Genomic DNA, 25,291 nt, shown 5'->3' with positions numbered 1-25,291 from the left:
TGACAGATAGGAAAATCCCTGCAGCCACCATTAGCGTGGTCCTGCCTGTCCCAGAGCTCTGCCGCTAAGAGGAAGGACGGACCGTGAGCGTCAGGTACAACTAGGATGGCAGCAGAAGATTTTACAGGCAAACAAAAGCAGACGAATAAATTATTGTCAGCGCAGCCCAGACAGCCATCAGGACAGGAGCGCCACCGCCCTTCTCAGGAGGCGGCGAGGGAAACGGGCGCTGGCAGTCGCGCGTCTGGGGAAGCACGGGTGCTCACGCAGCACAGGCCCGGGCACCACGGCCAACCTGGGGGACGCAGCACCTGCTAGGTGTGCGCAAAACGCTCTGGTTCGCACCATTTTCAGAGCACGGCTCCTCTGACGGCCACTCCAGGAGCCCCTCCAGGGCTGAAAGCTGTGCCGTCTCGGCCACAGAGGCGGGGCTCTCTGCCTCCATGACTGATGTGGGCTATGCGGTCTCTAGTCCTATACACAGTACTAACATCACATAAGAGCCTGGTTATTTTACCTTTCCAAAATCCCAAGTGGAATTCTGCTCAGGAACAGAGACAGAAACGAGAAGAACAGCCAACATAACACACTTTCTTCTCTCACGTCTTAAAGAAGGTCAGCGACATTGTAATGAGGATAAACAGGAACCACTAGGTGGTCAACACCAGAGATCGACTACACACGATGACCTGTCCTCTCCTACCCTGGACAGGACAGCACCTGCCCGACCAGGAGAAACACACAACAAAAACCTGCCGAGAGCCAACTTCCACGGGCCTGACCCAGCGACCTTCTCTCCAAGACCAGGCTCGGAGACAGGACTGGGAACCGTGCCCGGTCTAACTCTCCGTCGCTTCAGCTTTCGGTGTTTCAGGCTCTGATTAAAACCTCACGGGTGTGTTTCAAGATGAAACTGAAAACGGAGAAACTTCAATCTAAACTGAAGGTCTGCTTGCACTTCTCCCACGGCATTCGGAGGGTTCCAGATAAAACCCGCAGGGTGCCACTGTCCTCTCATTTCTGAGTCCAGGGACACAGGCTGTCCATGCCCCACGCACGGCAGACACCAGGTCACCACCAACAACGACAGGCACGCACACGGCCGTTTCAAAGCGGGGAGCCCAGCTGGTCTCGAGAATAACTAGTATTATTGTCTTGACAGTAAATGAGCTCTATGTTCGCGGCTCCAGGTCATGTTTTACGAGAAAAGAAGATTCTCCAGACTTTCTTCATAATTTTTCAAAGATTACAAACGTCTCTTTAACAGAAACTCTTCAAAAGGGCATGGAAATGTCAATCCTCAAAGTCACCAGTAATCTCACTGGCTCTTAGGCAGCAAATCCCTCCCGAGAACCCCTTACAGGTGGAGCTCTGCCTTGTGCAGACCATTCACATCCGGTGTGTTCAATGTGCCAGTTACGCTTTTTGTCAGGGATTTTTAAAAAGGCTGGTGATTGGCATTTTGCAGTAAACTCCTTGAAAAACACCCCACCTATTCTAATCTACAGCTACTGCACAAAAGGCCATCGACGGCACTAAGTTCACAGACGATGCTAACGAGGGAGCAGAGTTCCATCTACAAAGCAAAAGGCTACGTAACACCCCACAAAGAAACAAACGTAGCCCAGAGCCCCACTGTGCGGGGGTCCACCTCCTTGAGGACGTCCGTGACCAGCAGGGGCAACGCTGAGGCCGCACCACCTCCCTGCTCCCCACTCCTCCACTCGCGGCGTGAGGTCTGGTGGTCCACACGGCAAGCGGGCCTTACGTGAGAGCACGTGAGCACTTACCTGCCCATCCTGGCCCACGTGGTGGATCTGTAGATTGCCCTGCAGAATGAGTGAAAAGAGGAGAGATCAAGGGCCAGAACAGCTTCCAGACACAACAAGACAGAGGCAGGGGTCTCCCGTGCCATCTGTGAATAACCAGCAAAACCACTCAGAGCAGTTTTACAAAAATCCAAGCCCTTGCAGCAGTTAAACACCCAAAACAAAATAAAAGCTGAGTTGACATACAGTATTTTTTCTTATAAAAACAAACCGAAGAAAACATTGTACCCACCCACCCCCAACAGTGACCCCAAATGAAAATGTCATTTTTCCAACAACTTTTATTTTGAAACGACTTTAGATGGCTGAGAAGAACCAAAATTCACAAGGAGAAGTCCTGTGTACTCATCACGCAGCACCCTGACGGGGACACTCAGGGTGCAGTGTCCCCACCAGGAAGGAGACAGGACACAAGACAATGAACCAGATCACAGGCCCACTAGGTCTCGCCAGGTGGAACCGCATTTTCATTTGTTTAGGAAAAAAATGACTGTTTTAGGTCTAGTAGGCTCTGCTAAAAATGTGTTTGTAGCTACCTTCATCTTGACAAAATATTTAATTTTTAAATGAACAAGGTAAAGTTTTATTGTCTTAGAGGACCAGCTGCGTACTATAACTTATTACAAAGTAATCATTAATGGCATCAGCAATTTCTTCTAATTCACTGCATTCAATCTGTAATGGAAACAAATGCTGGATTACATAGACAAGAGAGATGCACTTATGAAATCTGAAAAAGGGCAAATTCATGAAATCCAAGAAATATTCAAATGATTTTTTTAGCAAAAACAGTATGAAAGCAAATCTATATTGATTTTCATTCAGGAGGCTACAGCAAATTACATGCCCCGCACAGCCTGTGGCCGCCAGGTGAAAGCACCTCCATCCCAACGATACGGCCCAAGGCCCACGGTCCACAGACCCCCCCCAAGACAATACCCCCCTGAGGAAACAGGAGTCAGGTGGCCACTACGGGATGCCCGTGCCATCTGGGAACTCGTGACGATCCACCTCATACGGCGATCGGCGTGCAGGGAGCCCAGGGACACACAGTGGCGCAGAGACTCACCTCGCTGTCCTGCGTGATCTGCACCTGCTCTCCCTGCGGCACCTGAGCGATGTGGAGGTGGCCCTGTGGGATCCGCAGCAAGAGAAGACACCAAGAAGCATCAGAAGAAAATCAAAGACACAGGAAACAAGAAATGCTTTCTGAAACGGTGGTTCTGGATTACCTGCTGACATTTCCGGACAACTAAATCCTAAATAGTACAACAAAACGTGTGTCTAGTGTAAGCTTATTCAACAGCCTCTGGAAATCTAACTTTCAGTTTGTAGCGTGAACAAAACACTTTGCAATAATTCTTAAAGAGGCAATGGGGCCTAGGAAAAATCTGTTAAATCTTCAAATGTTACTAAACAGGCAAACTTAGTAATGTGAAGAACATTTGGAAAAGAAGGGAAACACCATACTATCAACTTGGAGGGACCAGAAACCTCCAGAGAGCGGCAAGGGGTCTCCTCGAGGTCTGGGGGTGCCGGAAGGCCACGCAGCCATGTGTGATGGGTGGGAGGGGCTGCACGTGGGTGTCTACACCGAACGTGGGTCAAGCAATGTATTTTAAATCAAAGAAACACAAAACTGTTTAAACAGGTGGGTCAACACCGACAAAGAACCCAAAACGCACTCGGGTTTGTGGAGGCGGGCAGACCACGCCTGTGAGTGTGAGCGTGCCTCAGCACTGCTGGAAAACGCGGGGCTGCTTTCGTTTTACTCTGTGCAAACCATGTCAAAGTGACCTGTCCCGGAATTCCTTCCAAGACTTTCACCACTAAGACAAGAGTAACTGCCTTTGTGACTGTCAATGACACAGAAAACCAACCACTCACAAGTGCTTGCCCTTCTAACCCTAACCCCTCGAAAAGCACTCATTAGCAACGCTCTGGAAGCCCGCCCTTTCCCAGGCAGCCCACCGAGCACAACGTCAGACTGGGGCCCCCTGAGATTTGCAGGAGAGCACAGCGGGGTGGGACGAGAGGGGCCACAGAAGCCCAGGGGCGTACTGAACACGTACAGCCCCCTAGTGACGCTCCTGTCCTCCTGCTCCCCCTGGCCGAGGGCCCAGGAAGGGTCTGGAGGAACTTCTCCCTGGGCCATGCCACGCAAGCTAAGAGCCTACACAAGTTTAGTGCACATCGCCTCATCCAAAGGAAGTGCTACGCACTACCTAAGGCCACTCACTTTCTGGACTGACCCCAGAAGGAAATTACTTTTTCTTCCCTCAGTGGAAGGGTGCCCATGTTTCTGAACTGAGAAAATTATGTATGAGGCACCCACAATGTCTCCCAGGAGGACAGGTAAAATCAGGGACAGTGGAATGGCCTGACCCTTAGATGGGACAGCGGCCACCAGGGCAGCACGTGCAGGGGAGCCACGAGGGGCTGATGACACAGACACACCCCTGCGGGAACTGACGTCATTTGTGAAATGCAAGAGATGGCACCCCTGACTACTTGCACTTTAAAATGGCACGCCAACCCCACCCCAAGATACCACGGCATAACACAGAAACTCAGCGGATGCTGGTCGTGCCCCTGCCCACCCCCCCGCATCGGCCACGCCCGAGCCCCAGCCTCCCCTCGCCTTTGTGGACGCAGACTAACGAGAAGGGTACATACTACTTGGACCTGTCCGTCCTCTCCAATCTGGTGGATCTGGACCTGCTGGGCATTGGCCAGCGCGTAGTGCAGGGCCTGGGGCGGGGGCTGCGGCATCTCACCGGCGGGGGGTGGTGTGGTCATCACGGTCTCTGCGGGGAAGTACAGAAGGCCTCAGCAACCAGCCGGAGACAGACCAGACCAGCCATGTGCACGCATCCGGGCTCCCTTCCCTCCCCAGCCCCACATTCCCAAAGAGAGGAAAGGAAATTGCTCCTTCCCAGACTCCAGTCGACAGCTCCCAATGGAGGAACCACAGCATTCTGTAGACATCATTAGCTCTAAGGGCTAGAGAATGGAGATTTCTGACCGGTGGACAGAAAGAGGCTCAAGGATTGACTATTCAGATACAGAGGATTCTCATCTATTTGTTAAAATGAAGTGGCTCAGGATTTATCAGCAAAAATAAAAAACAAGAATAAAGTTGATGATAGTCTGCTTTATACCAGCAGTAAATATTTGCTCATGGACAATGAAACTCACCAAAGGGGGAAAAAGTCCCATCCACTTTTTTAAAGATACATTTCCAATAAAACCTCCTTTGTTTAATCCAAAATAAGACATTGTACTGATGTGTTGTATATTAATTTTAGTTGTAACGATATCTTAATAGAATGTTCTTAAACATGTAGAACATTACGGCCTCAGAAAAACATTCTAATCTTGTGTGTACAATTTTTTTTCTTTTCTTTTTTTTTTAAGATTTTATTTATTTATTTGACAGAGATAGAGACAGCCAGCGAGAGAGGGAACACAAGCAGGGGGAGTGGGAGAGGAAGAAGCAGGCTCCCAGCGGAGGAGCCCGATGTGGGGCTCGATCCCAGAATGCCGGGATCACGCCCTGAGCTGAAGGCAGATGCTTAACGACTGTGCCACCCAGGTGCCCCTTCGTGTGTTTTTTTAAAGCTTGATGGTGGGCATTAAATTGACATGACATATACATTCCACTGAATACGTCTGAATAAGCAACACAGTATGTGAAAATGTTCACACTTGGATTATGTCAGAAATTACATCTCTTTCAATGATTCCCAAGTATAATGAAAAATGTTAGCTGTCAACATTTTAAAATGTCAACTTAAAAATATACAAGAATACACATTTTCTAACCTCTTAAAGAGGGTATGTGACCAAAACATTTAAAGTCCACTCTGCTAGTTAATAAAAATTACACAAGTAAATAAGATTCCCAAATCATTCTGCTCCAGTTCTCAAATGGTTCAAATACAGGAAGAATGACAGTCCCCAAGGTTCTAAAGACACTGCGGAAGACAGGACATGCGGGTATGAGGTCAATGGTTTCCAAACCCAAGCTTCGAGTCACTGAATCTACCAATGAACCACTAGCTCCCTACCGTCGCTCAATGTACAGACCATGTCAAATCCATGGCTCATCATTTGTGCTCATATCAAAGTCTGGTGCAAAAAACTGTGTTGTTTCCTGGTCTGTGATCAAGAATGCTTCAGAGCCGACAGTGCTGACGCTGGCGAAGGTTCCAGACCACAGCGCCCCACTGTCAAAGCGTGCATCAGAAAGGCGGGGCGCTCCAAGGGCCCCCCTCTGCCGGCCTGGCTCCTCTCCGCATTGAGAGGAAAGGCAGCTGCACACACAGATGGGCTCGTTCTCTGCTATTGGGCACTCCACAGACAGCCCCGTGAGGCCTTTAACTCACTGACAAGGCCTGCAGGGCATGCACAGGGCTGCAGCATTAACAGTGAGAGGCAGCTGCCTTTTCCTCAAGCACACGTAAAGTCCACATGGTGCTGCCAGAGAGGGGAGTGCAATACCACTGTTTTAATACGGTGATTTTGTGAACATCCACGGGCACTAATAACTTCAGTCTGTGCTCACAGGGACAGTGGAGCCTGGGCTCAGAATTTCCTTTAGAGTACGTATTTGCAAGTTCTTTTTGTCTGCTGATAACTCAAAATCAAACAAAGCAGACCCAGCTGGAATCACTACCAATTCCAAATTCAGCCAGCAATCCAGGAATTTTACTGGATTATTTCTGTCCCCATCTCAGATTTGCCTTGGGAGGCTGGGAGGATGCAAATGGAGCAAGGACCGACCACCAGAGGCCCTCTAGCTAACCACCTACTTTGCTTTATCTGATTTTAGTCAAGTATGCAGCACAATAAAATCAGAAACAATGACAGCAACAGAAATTTCCAAAGCCATGTACTTTTTAGGGGCATCTGGGTGGCACAGTCGGTTAAGCATCCAACTCTTGGTTTCAGCTCAGGTCACGATCTCAGAGTCCTGATCTCAGGGTCGAGGGATCAAGCCCCACACCAGGCTCTGCACTCAGCGTGGTGGAGTCTGCTTAAGTTTCTCTCTCCATCTCCCTCCCTCTCCCCTCACCCCTGCTCTTGCATGCTCTCTCTGTCCCAAATAAATAAATCATTTTAAAAAAGCCACTTATTTTTCTTTAAAGTTTGGTAAAAGAAAAAAACATGTTTTGTGTTTCTCTTGGAAATTCAATTCCAGTGCTCAGCAGGAAGCCTCCGGCTGCCAGCGGACCGCACAGGAAGCAGCCCTAGTTGTGACTGGAGAGCAGGCGTGAGACTGGGCGTAGCAGCGCAGAAACATGGTCTGAGGCCTCCCTAGACAGACGCCGGGGACCACGGGAACGTAATTCTGCTTTTCGCCCTCCACACCCACGGCTGTGCTGGCCCGTCCGCCACACACTGGGGCACAGAGATCGTGGCGGAGGTGGCAAGGTCCTCCTGCGGGACAAGGACAGCCCTGCTACCTGGGCACAGGTGTGGCGCGCTCCTGAGGAAGGAGCCGGGATGTGGGCAGGCCACGAGGCGTGCTGCCGTGTCCTGTTGTCTGTCAGCGGACAGTCTATTCCAAGCAACACATCCTGGGACCCCGGACCCACGTCCCCGTGTGCAAAGCCTACCCAGGGGACACGGGCACTGAACACGCGCTCGCACGGGGGCTACTCACCAGCCCCAAGAGGCCAACGGTACCAGACAGTTACTCAAACCCAAAGCATCTTAGAAGAAATACCGACATGTGTAAACAAAGAAACTGAAGAAACTCAACTCCCGTTAAACGGAATTACTGTCATTCGGCTGAAAGAAACACTAGTAACTGGAAGAGAAATAAACAATGCCAAAAAAATTAGCATAAAATGTCATAAAATCACCAACCACACAACAGAACTCAAACCTGAGTGGGAGGTAAAGAGCACCCGAGTCTCCAAGCGGGCTGAGAAGCAGGGTCAGGGCTGGCCGGCCCCACAACCCAACCACCGATGGGACTCGACAGCTTCCACCCCCCTGGGTGGTCCGGGCCAGCTGGACTTGCTACTTGTTGGAAACACAGCGTTTCAGGCCACTGTCTGGATGAACTAAATCAGAATCGGAACTGAACACGATTTCCAAGGGCCACACTGCCTCGCGAGCACCTCCAGAGACGGGCACACGCCGTGTCCACAGAAAAAGGCCCGTTCTGCCATTCCTCCTCCTGCATTCGGGACACGCACAGAGAACCAACCATGGGTCCACCTCTGTGCTCGGCCACGTGGACCCCAGGGTGAGGATGATAATCCCCGTCCCGCTGAAGCCCACCTCCCTGAACCCACGGTGCTGATGCCCGCCCCGTCAGGGCCCGCAGCGGCCATCTTCTTCTTCACGGAGTGACCGCTTCAGCGCGTCCCACACCGGCTGCCTCCCTGAGTTCCCGAGACAGAACGGCTAATCGCAACAGAAAGGCCTCGGTTCCTCCCTAGGAGATTCTTCAGCACAGCCGCTCACAAGAGCACGGCTTTGGGGCACAACGTGTGTGGCCACCTCCCATCTTCAGGAATTGCTGGCAAGTTACTCCCAAAACGACCGGAGGAAAGCCGCTTCCTGAGGTTGCCTCACAAAGACAAAACCCTGCAAGGATTTCCAGTGACCCAGTCACCACCGTGCTCTGGAACAGGAGCTGCCGCCGGCACTGCCCGTGCTGTCCTGGGACCTGGACCCCAGCCCCAGTCAGGGCCTCAGGCTGCCAAGGCAGCCACTGCAGAGACTTCGTGTTTAATGTTTTTGTTAAAATACTGTGAGATGTGCTGGGTGAAAAGCAACACTAGAATCACACTGCCGTTCCTACTGAACACTTTCCTAGGGAAGCAGTCCTCCAACAATGCCTGAGAGGAAAATCCAGAACGCCCCCAATCTCTTGCGGGTGTGTCACTAAAGTGCTACACTCAGCACTGCAGTAATGAGCACCCCAGTTCTGCACAGACCCCTGCCTTCGTTTGCACCCCACACAAACCCCAGCGCTCGGCTCAAGGACCAGGCGGGGAGGACACGAAACAGCTGCTCACCGCTGCAGCTGCCACCGTCCTGACCCAGCTCCTCCACCGGCTTCGAAACCCAAGCAGCCTCAGGATAACGCCCAGGCCCTGCTCTCCAAGGAGGGTGCACAGAACAGGGCATCCGGTCACGACGCTCTGACCTGCCGGCTCATTCTGGATGGCTCCCCCTCAACCCCCCGAGTTCCAAGGTGTGAAGCACTCTGGGCCGCCAGACAACGCATACCTGAAGCGCTGTACGACGACGAGGACGGCGTTCTCCTCGAGAAGCTCTTGACGGCCAGGCTCTGGCCTCGCTGTTTCCGCCGCCAGGCTGTCCGACACTTGGAGTCGATGCTCTGTTTGATGCGATACCAGTCGGACTCCGTGATTCCAAACTTATAGAAGAGGTGACCTGAAAGCACACCCGTATTAAAGGACCACGAGACGCAGGCCTCCGCTTGCGTGCTGGCTGGGTGGGAGCAACTGAGCACAGACACGTGACGAGCCGGAGAGCCTCCCCGACAGGTGCACCCACGATGTTCTAAACTCTTCCCATTTATTTTACTTTCATGCAGCTGACTGGTCCACACGGTGATGAGCTGGGTGCCGGGCCCCCACAAGCCTCCAGGATGCCCGCACTCCACTCTGTCCGCTCGCACTTCACACGGCACATTACGTCCTGAACGCGGAGAACAGAAGTAGGGCCCACAACTCTATCGGAGCCCTGTTTCCAAGCACCGGCTCACCTCCGCCTGGGCCTCCGTGCCTGCAGCTGTCCCCCACTCTCCCAAGTCTTTGCTCGGACACAACCTCAGCGACGCTGCCCTTCACCAGCCTGTCGGACCCCGAGTCCCTCCCACCTGCAAGCCCAGCGGCAGCTCTCTAGCATCTCGGAGAACCAATATAGTTACTGTGTGGTGTGCCAGGAGCCCACACACCCGGGCACACGGCAGACACTCCGGCACCAGCCGACTAAACGGTGGTCACGATTCACCCAAAGACATTCTTCCATCCCTGCCCGAGTCAGAGGCCGAACTCCGTGACTGCACCAGGAGGAAAACTCCCAAAGGGCACATTATTCTTCATTCCCGAGAGCCCTGCCCACCCTGTGGGCCAGCATCTCCTCCGCTCCAGTGCTGGCCAGACGTGCACGCGGCCTTGCCATTGGGGCATCTCACTGGTGCCCACGTGTGTTCACTATTTCCACAACACAGCTCCCAGGACAGGCCACTCGGCACCCAGAGACCCGCCCCCCCATCAACAAGGAAATCTGGGATCAGGGAGGCCACTGAGGAGTGGGTGGCAGATGGAGACCCTCACTAGACACTTCACCTCTTCTCTGGGCCAAGTCAACAGAAAGTCCCAGTCACGAGCACCGGGATGGCAAGAAACACTCGTCAGCATGGTGACCTCCTCTCGAGCTGGCTCGTGAAACTTCACTGATTAAGGGGAAAATAAACGGATGGAATTCAAAACGTTAGCAGTAAGAAAATGGAGCTCAACAACATCCTGTTTGACTGCTAGGAGGGCCGAGCATACACCATGCTGAGAGTGAACCGATCCCTAAAGCCTCCTCCCACCGAGACACCACACGGAGATAATCACCAGAGGGGGTGCTTGTTTTCCTAAATTCTCTCCAAGTATCAAGTTTCTCTTCTCTTGGAAAGACACTTCTTGGCTTTCTGAGTATGTGCTTAAGACCAATCTGACTCTAAACAGAACGACCAAAATTTCTGTGGCCCAGATCAGAAGGAACTGCGTCCAGGAGCAGGATTTACAGAATCAGAAAGAAAAACAATCCAAGGTCATTTCTGCAGCACTTTGTAATCCTCGTGCACAAAAGGAAACACACATATGAAGTGGCCAATCCTTTGCTTTCTGATTTTCAGGTCCTCTCTAGAATAACCACAGATCAGTAACCAATATTTACTTAGTGGGGGCCACGTGCCACGTAAGGCTTTGAGTGCAGGGGCTGACTCAGAATGTTCTGGGCCAGTTACCAACTTTGGGGACAGGAGCCGAGGGCGGCAGTGCTCTGCAAGACAAGAGGAGAAACGGTGCTCACGGGCCTGAGAAGGCCCTCCAGGGACGTGCATCAATGAGGAGGAACGTTCTAGCCTGTCCTCCTGTCCTCACACCTTCACACTCAGGAAGAAGCCTTCCCAAGGCCTCTAGGGATTAATGACATGGTGTGAAATTTTAAAAACTTGTTAGGAACAGAAATTAAAGTCTACAACACACACAGGTGTATAAACCTGAGAAATAAGCAAAAACATTAATATTTAAATTTAACTTTGTAGAAACCAATCTGACAGTTCAAAACCTGGCTTATATCCTTTGAAGAAAAAACACACATTCATATGGTTACACACTGTCCATTTCTAAATTCTCCTAAGACCTCATGTTACATATTCCTTCCAACAGCAATGCCACCTGCTGGCTGCCAAGACACCTCTCCCCCCACCCCCCTGCATCTCCCCCCTGCACCNAACTCGTCTTTCCTGACAGCACCAAGCAACCTCAGCTTAATGGACCATGGAGGAGAAATCTTAACAATGAGGGGTAGAAAACTTACTTTGAACTTAACTGTTTTTTCACACTGTTGAAGCACTTTCTCTCTTCTGTCATGTGATGCTTCCAAGAAAACCTCATGAAATAAGAATGCCAATCCCCTAGCTTCAGTTCCCGTCCAGTTATCAGTTAGGAGTGAGAAACAATCCTAAAATCCAGGCTTCCCGGCACCCACCCAAGTAGAGCAGCAGTGGCCACATAAACGCCAGGGCACCTCCCTCCCCCCTCTGCCCTGCACGGCACCCGCCTGGCCCGGGCATGCGCAGGAGACCTGGCGCCTCTGTTCTCCTGACCTCCCTCCACTAGGCCACACCACGCCTGCCCTGTGCAGGAGCACAGCCACCTGAAGGCTCCTCCCAGGGCACTGCCCCAGCACACGGGGTCCCCAGGCAGCCGTGGGGTTCGGGTCAGCTGCATAGTGAGCCACTTGCCCCTCACCATCCTGGAGGACAGTGCTCGCCAGGCAAGCCCCTCAGCTGCCCCTCCAAGCCTGCTCCTGCTGCTTCCCAGGCAAGCCGCCTGCCCCCCCACCCCCGCCAAAGATCCCAAGCTGCATCACCGTTCACCGCCTTCCCACTTCCCGGAACGCCCATGCTGACACTGGTGGTTTGAACTGTAAGACCAGACTCCCAGCTCTGCAACACTGAGCCCCACAGACAGGCTGAGACTCACTGTGGGAAACAGGAACAGGGCTGGTAATCTCACGTCCTTGGTGGGTGGCATGGGGCTTATCATACACAGAGGAATGAAAACACTATCACTGTTAACATAATCTCAAGTTCAAGGACAAAGAAAAGCAGAAAACTGAGTGCCAGAAATATATTTCCTAAACTGAGTCTTGATAGTGACTGACCCAGACAGACAACAGAAATCTTTACCCCCGAGCGAGGGGGAGCAGCCAGTTGTCTCCACATCCTGTGTGCGTCTGGTGTCCGGGGTGCCCCTGTGCTGTCCTGGCCTCAGAGCTGGGGAGCCCCCGCTCCCCAAGCAGTGAGAAGCTCCCCAACAGCTGAGAAGCATGAAGGGAGAAGAGCCCAAGGGCCTCCTGTGAGCAAGGGCTCCAACTGTCTGTCACCTGTGCAGCTCCCAGCCCTGCACTCACGCTGGTGCCTCATCGTCCCCAAACCCATGTGCTGCGTAACCCCACAGAAGCTGTGTAAGACACTACTACACTTGATTACCAAGATCCAGAGATCCCAGGCCCTAGGCACTGGGAAGTGTCCCCCAAAATGCATGTCCTTCCCAGGACCTCAGAATGTGACCTCCCTTGGAAACAGGGTCTTTGCAGATGTGATTAATTAAGATGAGGTCATACAAGGAGCACAGTGGGCTCTAAATCCAACATGACTGGTGTCCTTATAAGGAGACAAGAGGAACATACCCACAGGGAGGAGACGGGTGAGTCTCCACACAGGCAGTGATGGGAGCTGTGCTGGCACAAATTACCAGGCACCACCAGACGCTGGAAGGGGTTAAAGATTTGTCCCCCCGCCCTTCAGAGCAATGTGGCCCCACTGACACCGATCTCAGACTTCCAGCCTCCCGGGGCTGAGAGAGAGTCAACTCCTGTCCCCCAGGGTGTGTGCTTAGCCGCAGCCGCCCCGGGACATTTCTGCACCCCACAACCCACAGCGGCACCAGGACACGCACCTGAGCTCACACAGATAAGAGGCGACCAGCTTCTGCGTCACCCGTGTCCTCACGAAACACCGCCTTCTCCTGGTGCGGCTGAGGGGGCAGAATGGGCTAACTGCAGTCCTCTGTGAGAGAGAAACTCAGGTCTGGGCCAAGTGCTCGGGGGGCCTCACGGGGATCTCTCCTCCACGTCTGCAGGCTTCCCAGATGCCTTCAGAGAGCTGGGGCCGTCTGACGGCCATGTGCTCTCATCTCCTTTCTGGCGGCCCCCACGGGTTAACAGCTTCCTGCAGCACGCGGTCTGAGCAGGAGCTGCTGTGACCGCGAGGAGGAACCCGAGAACACAGGCGTATTCTCAATTCGAGGGGAGAAAATCGACAGCTTGCATCCTTAAGGTGACATCCCTCAGGAAAATGTTCCCAGTTTTTAGTTACAGTAACGTGCTACCCGTGCATCGAGCACACAAAACCACGGTCAACTTACCCACATGTGGGGGAAACCCATCACTCCTTGGGAGCCCTAAAGAAGCGGACACCCTGAAAAGCAAACGTGCTCTTTCTCCCTCTCAGAAAACCCTCATTCCCTCATGAAAAAGGCAGTTCTTAGAAACACAGCACACTGTATGTTTCAAAATGCTAACTTTTTCCCCAGAAAGACTGGGACGGGACCGGGGGGAGACGACAGCGGCAGGGCCCGCGGTGTGCAGGTGGCACAGGCCGCAGGTGCTACCCCACAGCCCTGCGAGGCTGCTGTCCGTAGGAGTGAGGGCGAGGGGGACCGGCCCAGAGTCCCGGGGTTAACACTCCAGAGTCGTGACTCAAACACGCTCCTGCCCGCGCTGCTTCTCCCCAGGACGGAGCCCCCGCGCCCACGCCCTCCGCTGCCAGGGGCTTCGGGGAAGCCCGGGCTTCAGAGAGGCCACAGGCACGGGCGTGTGCTGCCGGACCAGGGGCTCCGCTGTCCAACCCAGGCCACCGACGGCTGCTCCCTGCTTCCAAATGAAGATGCCGGACATCAGCTACACTGAACGTGTGATAGAGCCAGGTGCTCACGAGCCTCGTGTCCTGCTTGAGTTGAGGACGCAGCAGCCTGTGCGCCACCCACAGGCACAACCCTCGCCGGCGCCGCGGCGGCCGGCCCCAACCCCCACCCTCATGCTCCTCTCGCCGGGAGGCTGCGGACACAGGGCGGGAGGCTGCGGACACAGGGCGCACAGGGTGAAGGCGTCTGCAGGCTGCAAGCTCGGAGCCAGGGTCGGATGGCTCGTTCCAGGACACAGGCAGCTACCCGCTGCTGCCACGACTCCTGGCCTGCTCTCTCAACCACGGCTGATGGGAGGGAGGGAAGGTCGGTGAGGGCAGGCCCCACCTCCTGGGGAACGCTCCCTGTAGATAGCTCAATTCCAGCAATTTCCTTTTTTAAAAGATGCGTCTTTGACTACAGATAAAGGACTGGTATCCAAGATCTACAAAGAACTTCTCAAACTCAATACACGAGAAACAAATAAACAAATAAAAATGGGCAGAAGATATGAACAGACACTTTTCCAATGAAGACATACAAATGGCTAACAGACACATGAAAAAATGTTCAAAATCATTAGCCATCAGGGAAATTCAAATCAAAACCACACTGAGATACCACCTTACGCCAGTTAGAATGGCAAAGATAGACAAGGCAAGAAACAACAATTGTTGGAGAGGATGTGGAGAAAGGGGATCCCTCCTACATTGTTGGTGGGAATGCAAGTTGGTACAGCCACTCTGGAAAACAGTGTGGAGGTCCCTTAAAAAGTTAAAAATTGAACTACCCTATGACCCAGCCATTGCACTACTGGGTGTTTACCCCAAAGATACAGACGTAGTAAAGAGAAGGGCCATATGCACCCCAATGTTCATAGCTGCATTGTCCACAATAGCCAAATCATGGAAGGAGCCGAGATGCCCTTCAACAGATGACTGGATTAAGAAGCTGTGGTCCATATATACAATGGAATATTACTCAGCTATCAGAAAGAACGAATTCTCAACATTTGCTGCAACATGGACGGCACTGGAGGAGATAATGCTAAGTGAAATAAGTCAAGCAGAGAAAGACAATTATCATATGATTTCTCTCATCTATGGAACATAAGAACTAGGATGATCGGTAGGGGAAGAAAGGGATAAAGAAAAGGGGGGTAATCAGAAGGGGGAATGAAACATGAGAGACTATGGACTATGAGAAACAAACTGAAGACTTCAGAGGGGAGGGGGTGGGGGAATGGGATAGACTGGTGATGGGTAGTAAGGAGGGCACGTATTGCATGGTGCACTGGGTGTTATACGCAACTAATGAAGCATCAAACTTTACATCGGAATCTGGGGATGTACTGTATGGTGATTAACATAATAAAAAAAATCATTAAAACAAATAAATAAATAAAAGATGCGTCTTTGTTCTCTGCAAATTGCACACGAGAGACAGGAAGTGCCCGCGCCCTGGGTCACGAACTCCCCCACCTCAAGGACCCACAGGGCTTCCCGAACTGTGTGGGAAAGAGACAGGGCCGAGTGCGGCTGCTTACGCAAAGCATCTATCCGCAGCAGCTCTCCGCCAGCCCCCACAGAGCCCGCCACCCCAGCACCCTTCTGCCCTCCCTGGGCCCCCACAAGAATACGCGGGCGGCCCGGTGTCCCACCAACACTCACGGGGCCCTGCTACTTGGCTTCAGTGCAAATACAACCACTGTGCTTGTAACTCAGAAGTTGGTGATAGTAAATGAGTCATCTGCCATACAGGAAGTGGGCAATCTGCCACAGCACGGAGTGGTCATGCTGACCCTCTGGGGATTTGTTCAGCCAAGCCTTGCTCGTGTTTCCAGAATCCCCGGAATTTATCTGCGCCCCTCTGCTTCCACGGCTGCAGACCCGGCCTGTACCCTACATCAGTCTCCCAACACAGCCCCACTAAACTTGCCGTCCATCCTCCTTCAGTCTCCCTGAGAGTCAGCCTGCCCAAGACCCTCCCTCCCCAGAGCTCGGTTTCAAAACCGGCACTGCCCACACATCTCAGAGGTACCAGTCACCATGGGCGCGAGCGCAGGTGCACTCGGTCCCACAGGAGCTCATGACCAGAGGCCTCCTAGGGGGACTGCAGCACCTGCGGGAGGTTACCTGCCCGGGGGGAGGGGGTTCGGCCCACCTGGCATGGGTGCATAGGGTGCCATGGCTGGTGAGCACAGCCGGCAACCCCAACTGTCCTGGGGGAGGGGGGATGCCCTGAAACCTGCGGAGCCCGAGGAAGCAGACGCTCCCTCGCTGAGCCACTAGGTGAGATGCCCACCTCGTGCTTCCCCACCGGAGGAGGGCTCGCAGGCAGGCCGGCCCGCCACACAGAAACGGAGCTGGGCTGTCTGGTCAAGGCAGCGTGCTCCCCCACCCCACACAGATTCCCTGGGCTACTTCTCCCTTCTCTGCTCTGAGATGGTGACCTCAGGGTAACTCGCTTTCCCCCTTCTGCTAGTTCAGACTTAAACCTGACATTCACCCACAGTGTATCTCGAGAACCTGGATCTCACACACGGCTACCCAGCCCTCCTGTGACAAGTCTCGAGTCTCGCGAGTCTGCTTCATTTCGCATCTGTCTCATAAGCCACAGCAACGCCCCCCGGAGTCAGGGGGCTCTGTGGGGCGGACAAACCCAGGGGTGAGGCACGTGGGTGCTGCCGAGAAGGTCGTGGGCCACCTGCACCCCTGAAATGTCACCAACAGGATACAAGGATGACAGATTTGAGTGCAGGGCACTCTTTAAAGAGGAGGAAAACCACAAAGGCTGTAGGGACATCAAGACCAGGGTCTATGGGATCTGCTGGCCACAGCCAGAGAGGTCGGCCCATAATCACACAGCTCCGTCTGAAAGGGAGGAGGTGGGCAGCACCCTGCTCGTGCCACTGGGAAGCCCAGGAAAGGCCGCAGTGGTCAGAGGGCAGAGGGCGGCTCTGGCTCTGCTCCTCCCCCACCTCCAGAGTGGCCTGAGGACCGGCGGAGCTGGGGTCTGAAAGGCCCGCGCCCCCCACGTCTTCCCCACAGCAGGCACCGGCGCTATTAAGGGCGCCGCTCCACGCACAGGCTCTGTGACCGGCGTGGAGACCAGCACCCTCTCCAAGCCCGAGCGCAGGTCCCGACTCAGCCCCGAAAGGCTGCCTTGAGGGACCCCGTCCTATGAGCAGGCGCCAAGGGAGGGGCAGAAACGAGGGAGGCGCACTTACACCGGATGCCGTAGATGGTGAGGGGGTCGAGCTGCTTCTTGCCGTGCTTGCCCTGGCCCGAGAGGTTGGACACGGCCTGCACCTCCCGGTGGAACAGGTAGTCCAGCAGCGTCAGTGCCATCTTCTCGGCAGTGCGGCAGTTGGTGCTGATGTGCAGCATGTCGGACGGGATGATGGCGCAGCGCACGCGCATCTCAGGGTTGTTCTCGTCGCCCAGCCACGTGCCGTTGGGGTAGTCCTCTGCGGGAGACAAGAGGCCAGCTCACGTAAGTTCACGAACCCGAGGGCCCAGCGCTCAGCTCAAACACGCTCCACGCAGGCAGCTGGCAAACTGCTCCCCCAACTTCCAGAGCGTGGCCGGGAGCACGGGGGCGACCCCCACAAAGGACATGTGATCCACAGAAACCAGTGCACGGTTCCCACAAGAGCCAGGCTCTTCCTGAGACAGGATTTAGGCGACGCTGCTCCGCACGGGCAACGAGGCAGCCGGCCAGCTCGGCTGCACAGAGGGCTCCAGCAGAGTGCTGACCGGCCCACACTCTCCTCCTCGCTGCAGAGTCCTTCCATGAGGACGTGTCTCCCCTGTCCTGCTTTGTGGACACCCCCGCCCTGCTCTTTGACCTCTCAGAGTGAACTGGGCAGTCTATCAATTGAAAGCACCTTCTGACTTCCCACTCCGAGCGCTGTGATCTCTTTCCTTGTCCCGTGGAAACTTTGTTCCCCGACACACGTGTTCTCCTTAACCCTGAGAAATGCACCATCTGTGCTTCTAAGATCTCAAAGGTACTACTTACAGAATGAACCCCCAGCCTTGCTTGACTGTAGGAGCAGGGTACCCAGGAGCAGGAGGGCCTGGTGCCAGGCGGGCTGCAGGTCTCTGGGACCTGGGTCCCCAAGGGGTTGCGTGCTCTGTGGGCACAGACCTGGCATCCTTGAACGTGTCTGGAAACAGGCACTGGTCCACAGGGTGCCACACACTCCAGCTACTCTGAGAGTCAGACAGTCTTCCAGGTTTCCCCTGTTTAGTCTGATCTCTGGCCATTTCCCAAAGGAGAGCACTCTGGGAAGATGGCTTCCTGTGCAAGCAATTCCAATCTCTGCCACTGCACACTGAAAACCACGACATGCCGCAAAGCTCGGCTTTCTCAAGGGACGTGTCAAATGCAAACACACAGAGCTCAGCGTTCAGGTAGGGGGAGGATCCCCCCCCCCCCGCCGCCTTCAGCAAGGCCATAGCGATGATCATGAGACAGGCACAATGCTGACATGGAGAGAGGAGGAGGCGGGCAATGAGGTGGGAGAAACCTCTCTACCTGGGGCATGCTGGCCACAGGTCCACAGGCACCTTGCCAGCTCCCTGGCTTTCAAGCAAGACCCTCAGCGAGGGGCTTGGCTTTGCTCGACCACGGGGGACCACGGATTCCATTTCTGTGTAACAGCCTCCAGCCGTCGGAGTGGCCCAGTCTGCATGTGGTTGTCAAACAAACACCAACTCAGAGGAGCCTCAACCTTTGGCAGAAGGAAGCCCCGCCTATGATCACAAACCAAGAGAACCATCAGTTCCGCTAGGAAACTTGGCCGCTTCCCCAACAATCTCTTCTGACCCCGACACTGTAGCCAGGGAAGGTGTGAGAGAGCACCCCTGCATGAAGAGGCCACTGGGGGAGAGCAGGGGTGCCAACAGGGAAAGATGAGACCTCCCCCTGGGTGGCTGGGGTGTGAGAGGGACACTAGCTTTCCCTCAAGTGGGCTGCTAGGTCACGCCACAGCCAGTTCATCACGGCCTCAAGATCTCTCGTGAGCTTTATTCTGAAACGTCGTGCTGTTAACATTTCGACCTCTGTGCACAGGAAGAGGTCCCCACAAAAGGCAGCCAGCCCTGCCCTGCTTTGCCAAAGGCCTGGAGCCGACTCATATGGCCCACCCCCTTTGCGGGGAGCCTCTCCGGGCTGAGCGCCCGAATCACAAGATCTGCATGAACACCAGGCGAGGCTCAGCAACCCCGTCAAGACAACCACGTCGCCCACTGGGGGCTGACCGGATGTTGGGAGCACTGCTTAGGGAGCTGAGGCGAGGCTCCTGGCTTTAGCTAAGGACGGAAAACAAATCACCCTGAGAATAAGCCACGAGGAAGCAGCATCGTTTCAGAGAAACCTCAGTGCTTTACGAGTGAAGTGATGGTGCCACGAGCTTGTGCTCAGGAGACGCGTGTTTCCCAAAATCCATCAGCTACTGTGACGTTTAGCCTCCACATAGAAAAACAAAACGGACAAGTGATCTGAATACAGCTGGGGGGCCTTGCAGGGGGCTGTCTCCAGAGCATATTTGAAATGTCAAAACAGCTCCAGCTTCTAGGGTATTTACTGACTTACCTACTAACTGGGCAACTCTGGGCCTGGCCTGAGCACTGGGTCTGGTGCTCAGGATCTAAACCCTCGGCAAGCCTGTTCCTCACTACCCTGCACAGAGGGGGAGACCTCCCTCCACCTGCCACAGTCAAGCCATAACGCAAGTAGGGGAAGGAAGAAGGACAGACAGGGGAGTGACCCCATCTGTGCTGAGAACTGATGGGCAGGGGACGTGTGTGTATGCGGGGGGGGGGGGGGGGGGCAGNAACATGGCCGCTGACGGGGCTCTTCAGCAGTCCAAGAAGATCCAGGACCTACGGCGTTGAAACCTTCCCTAGTCCCTTCCCACTCGCTGCTGTACAACCAGACCGAAGGTGGCGTCTACCGACACCAAGCAGCAACTCCGGACCTAAGGACTTGAAGAGGACGATCCCCGTGAGCCCGCGGGCAAGGGAGGCAGCGCCTGAGCCAGGAGGGGCACGGGGCAGCGCGGCACCTGCCTCCCCGACCACAGCGGACATGGCACGTGGGCCAGCGCCACAAGGGCTGAACTGCCAAAGGTGGCTGCAGCCTCTCTCGGGAATAAGAAGCAACGTAATTGCGCTGAGGAAGCATCCCCCGTTTACACGATATTTTCAAAGCAGTGTAAACGCTGGACAGGAGCTCGGTGCTGTTTTCCAAACAGTGAGCGTACATCTTGTCAAACCCGCACTGGGACTGTGTATCTGGAGTGCGCGGGACGATGGCATGACTCAGTCAGGGATGGATGACGGCCCACTGAACGGCCCCACGGACTCCACCCCGAGATCGAGCTTGCCGCCTAGGCTGCCCCTTGGTCCCACACTTCAGAGAAGCGTCTTCCTCCACCAAAGCCATGCCGTCCACACCATGAGGTCTCCTGCTAGCTCCGCTGCCCCACGAGCCAAAGACCCTTCAGCAGGGGGCTTCTGACGGCCACGTGCCTGTGCCAGGAGCACCCTACCCTGTCCAAACCCCGAACCTGCCCTGGCGCTGACACAGTGGCATACAAGGAAAAAGGCCATTCTTCCAAATGTCATCCACTGGAGAGCCTCACAGTTCCAGGAACAAGAAAGAAAAACACCAGCAAGCTGACACTGTGACATTCCACTTACGTGGACACAGGAGCCAAACGTGTCAACGCAAGTGTTTTCAAAGTGATTCCACGGGAAGGAAGGAAAAAGTGATTTCATCTAAGTGAAGGCAAAATATGATGTTGAAGGAGTGAAAAAACTGACAAATGACGGTTAAACCTCATTTTCTTCATGTCAATAATAATTATCAGTAAGATGGGTCCGTATTCCCCAACTAGTCTCTGCTGAGGGTGCTGCAGAACACGGAAGGCACCACGTGAGCCACGTGTGGCGCCCCTTCCTCCGCTGCCGAAGATCTGACAGGAGCAGGGGACGCTGGAGGGCCGCCCCTCACCACGCCAACAAGGGAAGCTGGTTTCCACATCCAGCAAGGGCCCTGCTCCGTGCTGACGCCTGTCTACAGACAAAAAAAGCCTGTCCTCCGTGCCAAGCACACGAGCTTCTGGAAATGGTACCAGCATATTCTGGAAGATGAAAGATGTCAGTTCAAACTCCTATAGTATTATTTCAGGAGATGCTGCTCCCCCCCCCAAAAAAGCACATTAGTCTAAAAATTAACCTTCTTTATCCCCACCTCCTTATCACTCCTGAAAATAATGGTTTAAATTTCTCTGGTAACATGGGAAATTACCCAGAAGTTTTACTCCAATAAAACATCTCAAAATTTTACAAGGCAGTTTATGGCCTATTTACAACTGATTGGTCCCTAACTTCACTAGATGCCCTGTGAATGACAGGTGCATGCTCGTCCCCAGAACAAGAAGCCAAGACTGGACAAGAACCACCGCATGAGTAACACTGACCACCAGAGAGATGAAAAACCCTCGCCATGGAAGCAGGGGACCCGTCCCAGTGCAAGAGGGGACCAGGGCTCCGCCAGTGCCAGCGGCAGTCCTGCAGGAGACAGGCAGCCCTCTGTGACCCCCGAGGCAGGAGGACAGGACTGCCAGAGACACTCAGGTGCCTGTCCTGCACAGGATCATGTTGGCTGACCCGCTGGCTCAGGTCTGCTCCCCTTGGAAAGACTCACCCCTAACCCACTTCCAACTTGGGAGCAAGAACCCAGGCTCGACTCCAGCTTCTCACCAGTGACAATGAATCACTTTAAATGGGAAACAAGATGAAACACCTTCCCACATAAATATTTGAGAAATTCACCTTTTGACTATTCAGAAAGCATATATTTATTTTACTAAAACAGCTTGGTCAGTTTGGGCATCTGAAACAATACACAGACTCTACTGGCCTTATTTAAAAACTACCAGATTATAAGAAAAATAAATTTACCTTCTATTCCAATTATTCGAACCTTCAATGAAATTAACTAGCACGTCCAAAAAACCTACTATAATAAAACCCCTTCAGCAGTAACTTGAATTTTCTTACCCTGAAAACACTTCAGTACAACTACCTGTTCTGAGCGTCTAGTTCAGCCCCGGGAAGATGACATGAGCAGAGGAGAGCAGCAAGACGGCAGGGGCAGCCAGGCTATCACAACCGTCCATGTTCAACAGCGCAAAGGGCCACCAGCCTCCTGCACCCTCTCAACGCTTGCTGGCCCTCATGGACGCCGATGTGCCTGGGACCACAGCATGCAATCCCTCTGGCAACAGCGGGCCCAGGTTCGCACACATCTCTCTTCCCCGACAGCATGGACTCAGCACCGACCACGCGCCAGCACTTCACAGGCCAAACTGCAGCTCAGGGGCTCCCTGCTGAGCCACCTCCATCCAGGGGCATCACTACTCAGGGCACTGCCGCACACACCTGTGCGTGACCTCAGAGTGGCAAGAGGGGACAGTCTAGCACGCTAGCGGCCACTCCAGATGCCATGTCACTCCAACCAAGCCTAACTCCCCATCTCATCTATGTCCAAAGATGATGAGGTTTTGCCCATGGGGTCCTGCCCACCAGCCACGGGCAACATTTCGGTCATGGCATCCCCTGTCCACAGCTCTGATGGAGAGAAGGGCTCTAGGGAATGTGCTGCTCACACAGGCGTGTGCGACCCCGCGCTGCTCCCAGAGGCCGGACACCGCCGCTGTGGGCCGCCTGTCACAGCGCATCTCTGCTGTTACCCTCCACATACTCCACTCTCTGTAGTCGTGAGAGGTGAACAGTGAACAAACCGAAAGAAGCCAATACTCTCTGATCCACTGGGAGCTCCGGGGCTGTTCAAAGACTCAGAACACAGCACCAGGTCCACAACATGGCAAACCTGATGCCAAGCTCGTTCAAGGTCGACTTCCAGCATCTCCAGGCAAGTTTTCAGAAAACAGATTCGTGGTCAGGACAGGTGTCGGACTATATTTTCCATCTATACCAAAAATTTACTTTGATCTGGCTTTTCTGGAGACCTGCCCAAACACTGATGAATTTCAAAAGCAACATACCGCATAAAATGGAAGAAACAGCTCCAAACGGAAGGGTATTGCTGGGTAAATCCCTACAGAATTCACAGAGTGGGCCATCGCAGGCCAGCCCCTTGGCTGCGTTACCTTACACATGCATCATGGCTCAGTGTCTCTAGGGCTGGGACAAAGGCTGACTACACCCTCAAATAATGAATTTCTTCCCCACGAAAGAGAGTAAGAATTCTGTGTGGGGGGGCACCTGGGTGGCTCAGTCGGCTGAGGATCTGAGTCTTGGATTTGGCTCAGGTCATGATTTCAGGGTCATGAGATGGAACCTGCATTGAGGTCCGTGCTCCGCAAGGAGTCTGCTTGGGATTCTTTCTCTCTCTGCCTCTGCCCCTCCCCTACCAGCCCACCCCGGCCCCATTGTGTGTGCATGTGACTCTCTCTGTCTCAAATAAATAAATAAAATCTTTTAAAAAAGAAGAAGAAGAGAAAGAAGAATTCTGTGTGTAATACATGGAACAGCTCATTGTTGTGCTGCCTAGAACTATCTGTCCCATAGAAACACCCTGAGCCAGGATGTTCCAGGATCCTGGAGCCTGTTTTTACATAAAAATAAAGCAACACTTGTCACAGCTTACAGTTGTGGCCATCTGCTAGCTGAACTTCCATGACCATCACACACAGATGTGTCAAAAGAATCTTCATCCCCACCACGAATCAGTGGGTATTTAATGAACACCTGGCAGGAGAAGAGGGGCCAGAAAGATCTAAACAGAAGGGAGAACCACAGCAGGCCCCAAGCGGCACGAATGGCCGCATGCCCAGAGGACGGCAGTGGGTGCCAGGCGGCCCCAACAGGTCATCCTCCCTGCAAAACCAGGGGTTTTATAATCACGTGAAACAGAACTAGAAAATTTTCAAATCCGTAAAATTGACATTCCACAAACTACAAATTACAGAGATTTTGATTTAGAAATGGTACATTCTACCATTTTCTTTCAAAATGTTTTGTAATGGACTATTTGGGGTTTTTTGTTGTTGTTGTTGACTGGAAAGTCAACGGTTCTATTATTCTTACCACAGACACTCAAATCTTTCTTAAATTGAAGACACGAGTCTACTCAAGCATCCCTGAAGTGGTCTATGCATCAGCCATGAGCCCAAGCTCCCTGTGACTGGGAGGACGGACATGACAGCCTCACCGTGTCCGGACCCTGCCATCCCACCCTGCCCCAGTCACACCCCCATCCTTCCGCACGTCTGACAGCAGTGGGGGCTGCAGTTTAATGTGGGTGCGCAAGTCCTCTGCTTCTGCATTTCTCTGCTACCAAAGCTCGGCAGCAGGCCGGTCCCCAGAGCCTACAGAGGAAAGCCCGGCACAGGCAACACTCTGACATACGCTTTGTGAGACCCCGGGCAGCGACCTGTGCCCACAGACGGCGCCAGCCGCCCCACTGAGAGGTGGTGACGTGTCCTGCAGTACGGAGAACTCACACCCCAGCACGGCACCCCCCGGGAAGCCAGAGCACCTTAAAAAGGATCAAGTAGAAAAAGTGGCCCGGAAGCCTCGGTATTTGCCCCAATGCCCACTGGGCTCTGAAATGCCAGGACCATGCTGTCCACGCTTGCTTTCAGAGGCTGTGGGGCCTGGTCAGAGTCACAGAATCTACTTTAGGAAAAGTGTGGGACCAGCAGGAATACATGGTATTCCAAAATGGGATTGAATCTGCATCTGGGCCCATCTCCGACGTCGCCTAGAGGCTTTTATAACCTGAGTGCCAGCCACCCCTCCAGAGGCGCCAGGAGCCCAGCGTTCACACCTCTCCTCTGGCCTCACTCCACGGGGTGTCCAGCTCCCCACGTACCCCTCCTAAACCAGACCATTCCGGAGGCAAACATCATTAGCTTCTGGAGTCAAAGGACAAGGCCAGTAAGAAGGTGTGGCCTTCTCCATGGCCTGTAGAGTGGGGAAGGCGAGGACATGGGGGCCCACAGGCTGGGGGGCTGGGGGGTACCAGAGGCTCTGGCTGTGTCATGGAGGACAGCCCTGGGAATGAGCTGACTTGAGGCTTTCTAAAACAGACCCTGTGGGGTGTCCCCCCAGCCCCCGATCACACACGACTCTTACAGTCACACCCTGATTGTGCCCTTATTCACGCATGTCACCTAAAATGAGCACG

At 53.7% G+C, this 25,291-nt stretch overlaps 1 protein-coding gene across 6 annotated transcripts in view; it reads right to left on the bottom strand.

Annotated features, from left to right (window-relative positions):
• Nucleotides 1-25,291, bottom strand: part of BANP (BTG3 associated nuclear protein) — a 128,274-nt gene that overhangs the window by 47,455 nt on the left and 55,528 nt on the right. For 4 of the 6 annotated variants that reach the window (XM_019803550.2, XM_011229551.3, XM_011229564.3 and 1 more), the window contains 5 exons: nucleotides 17,292-17,531; nucleotides 9,081-9,248; nucleotides 4,506-4,636; nucleotides 2,899-2,970; nucleotides 1,791-1,829 (listed from right to left, as the gene is read on the bottom strand). In XM_019803550.2, coding sequence (XP_019659109.2) covers nucleotides 1,791-1,829; nucleotides 2,899-2,970; nucleotides 4,506-4,636; nucleotides 9,081-9,248; nucleotides 17,292-17,531 — 650 coding nt within the window. The remainder of the gene's footprint in view (nucleotides 1-1,790; nucleotides 1,830-2,898; nucleotides 2,971-4,505; nucleotides 4,637-9,080; nucleotides 9,249-17,291; nucleotides 17,532-25,291) is intronic. The other 2 variants (XM_002913376.4, XM_002913377.4) reach the window with 1 other exon arrangement.

Source organism: Ailuropoda melanoleuca, chromosome 12, assembly GCF_002007445.2.
Source record: "Ailuropoda melanoleuca isolate Jingjing chromosome 12, ASM200744v2, whole genome shotgun sequence".
Lineage (NCBI taxonomy): Eukaryota > Metazoa > Chordata > Mammalia > Carnivora > Ursidae > Ailuropoda > Ailuropoda melanoleuca.
Note: the sequence above shows the minus strand (reverse complement) of the source record. Positions and strands in the feature narration are given on the sequence as shown.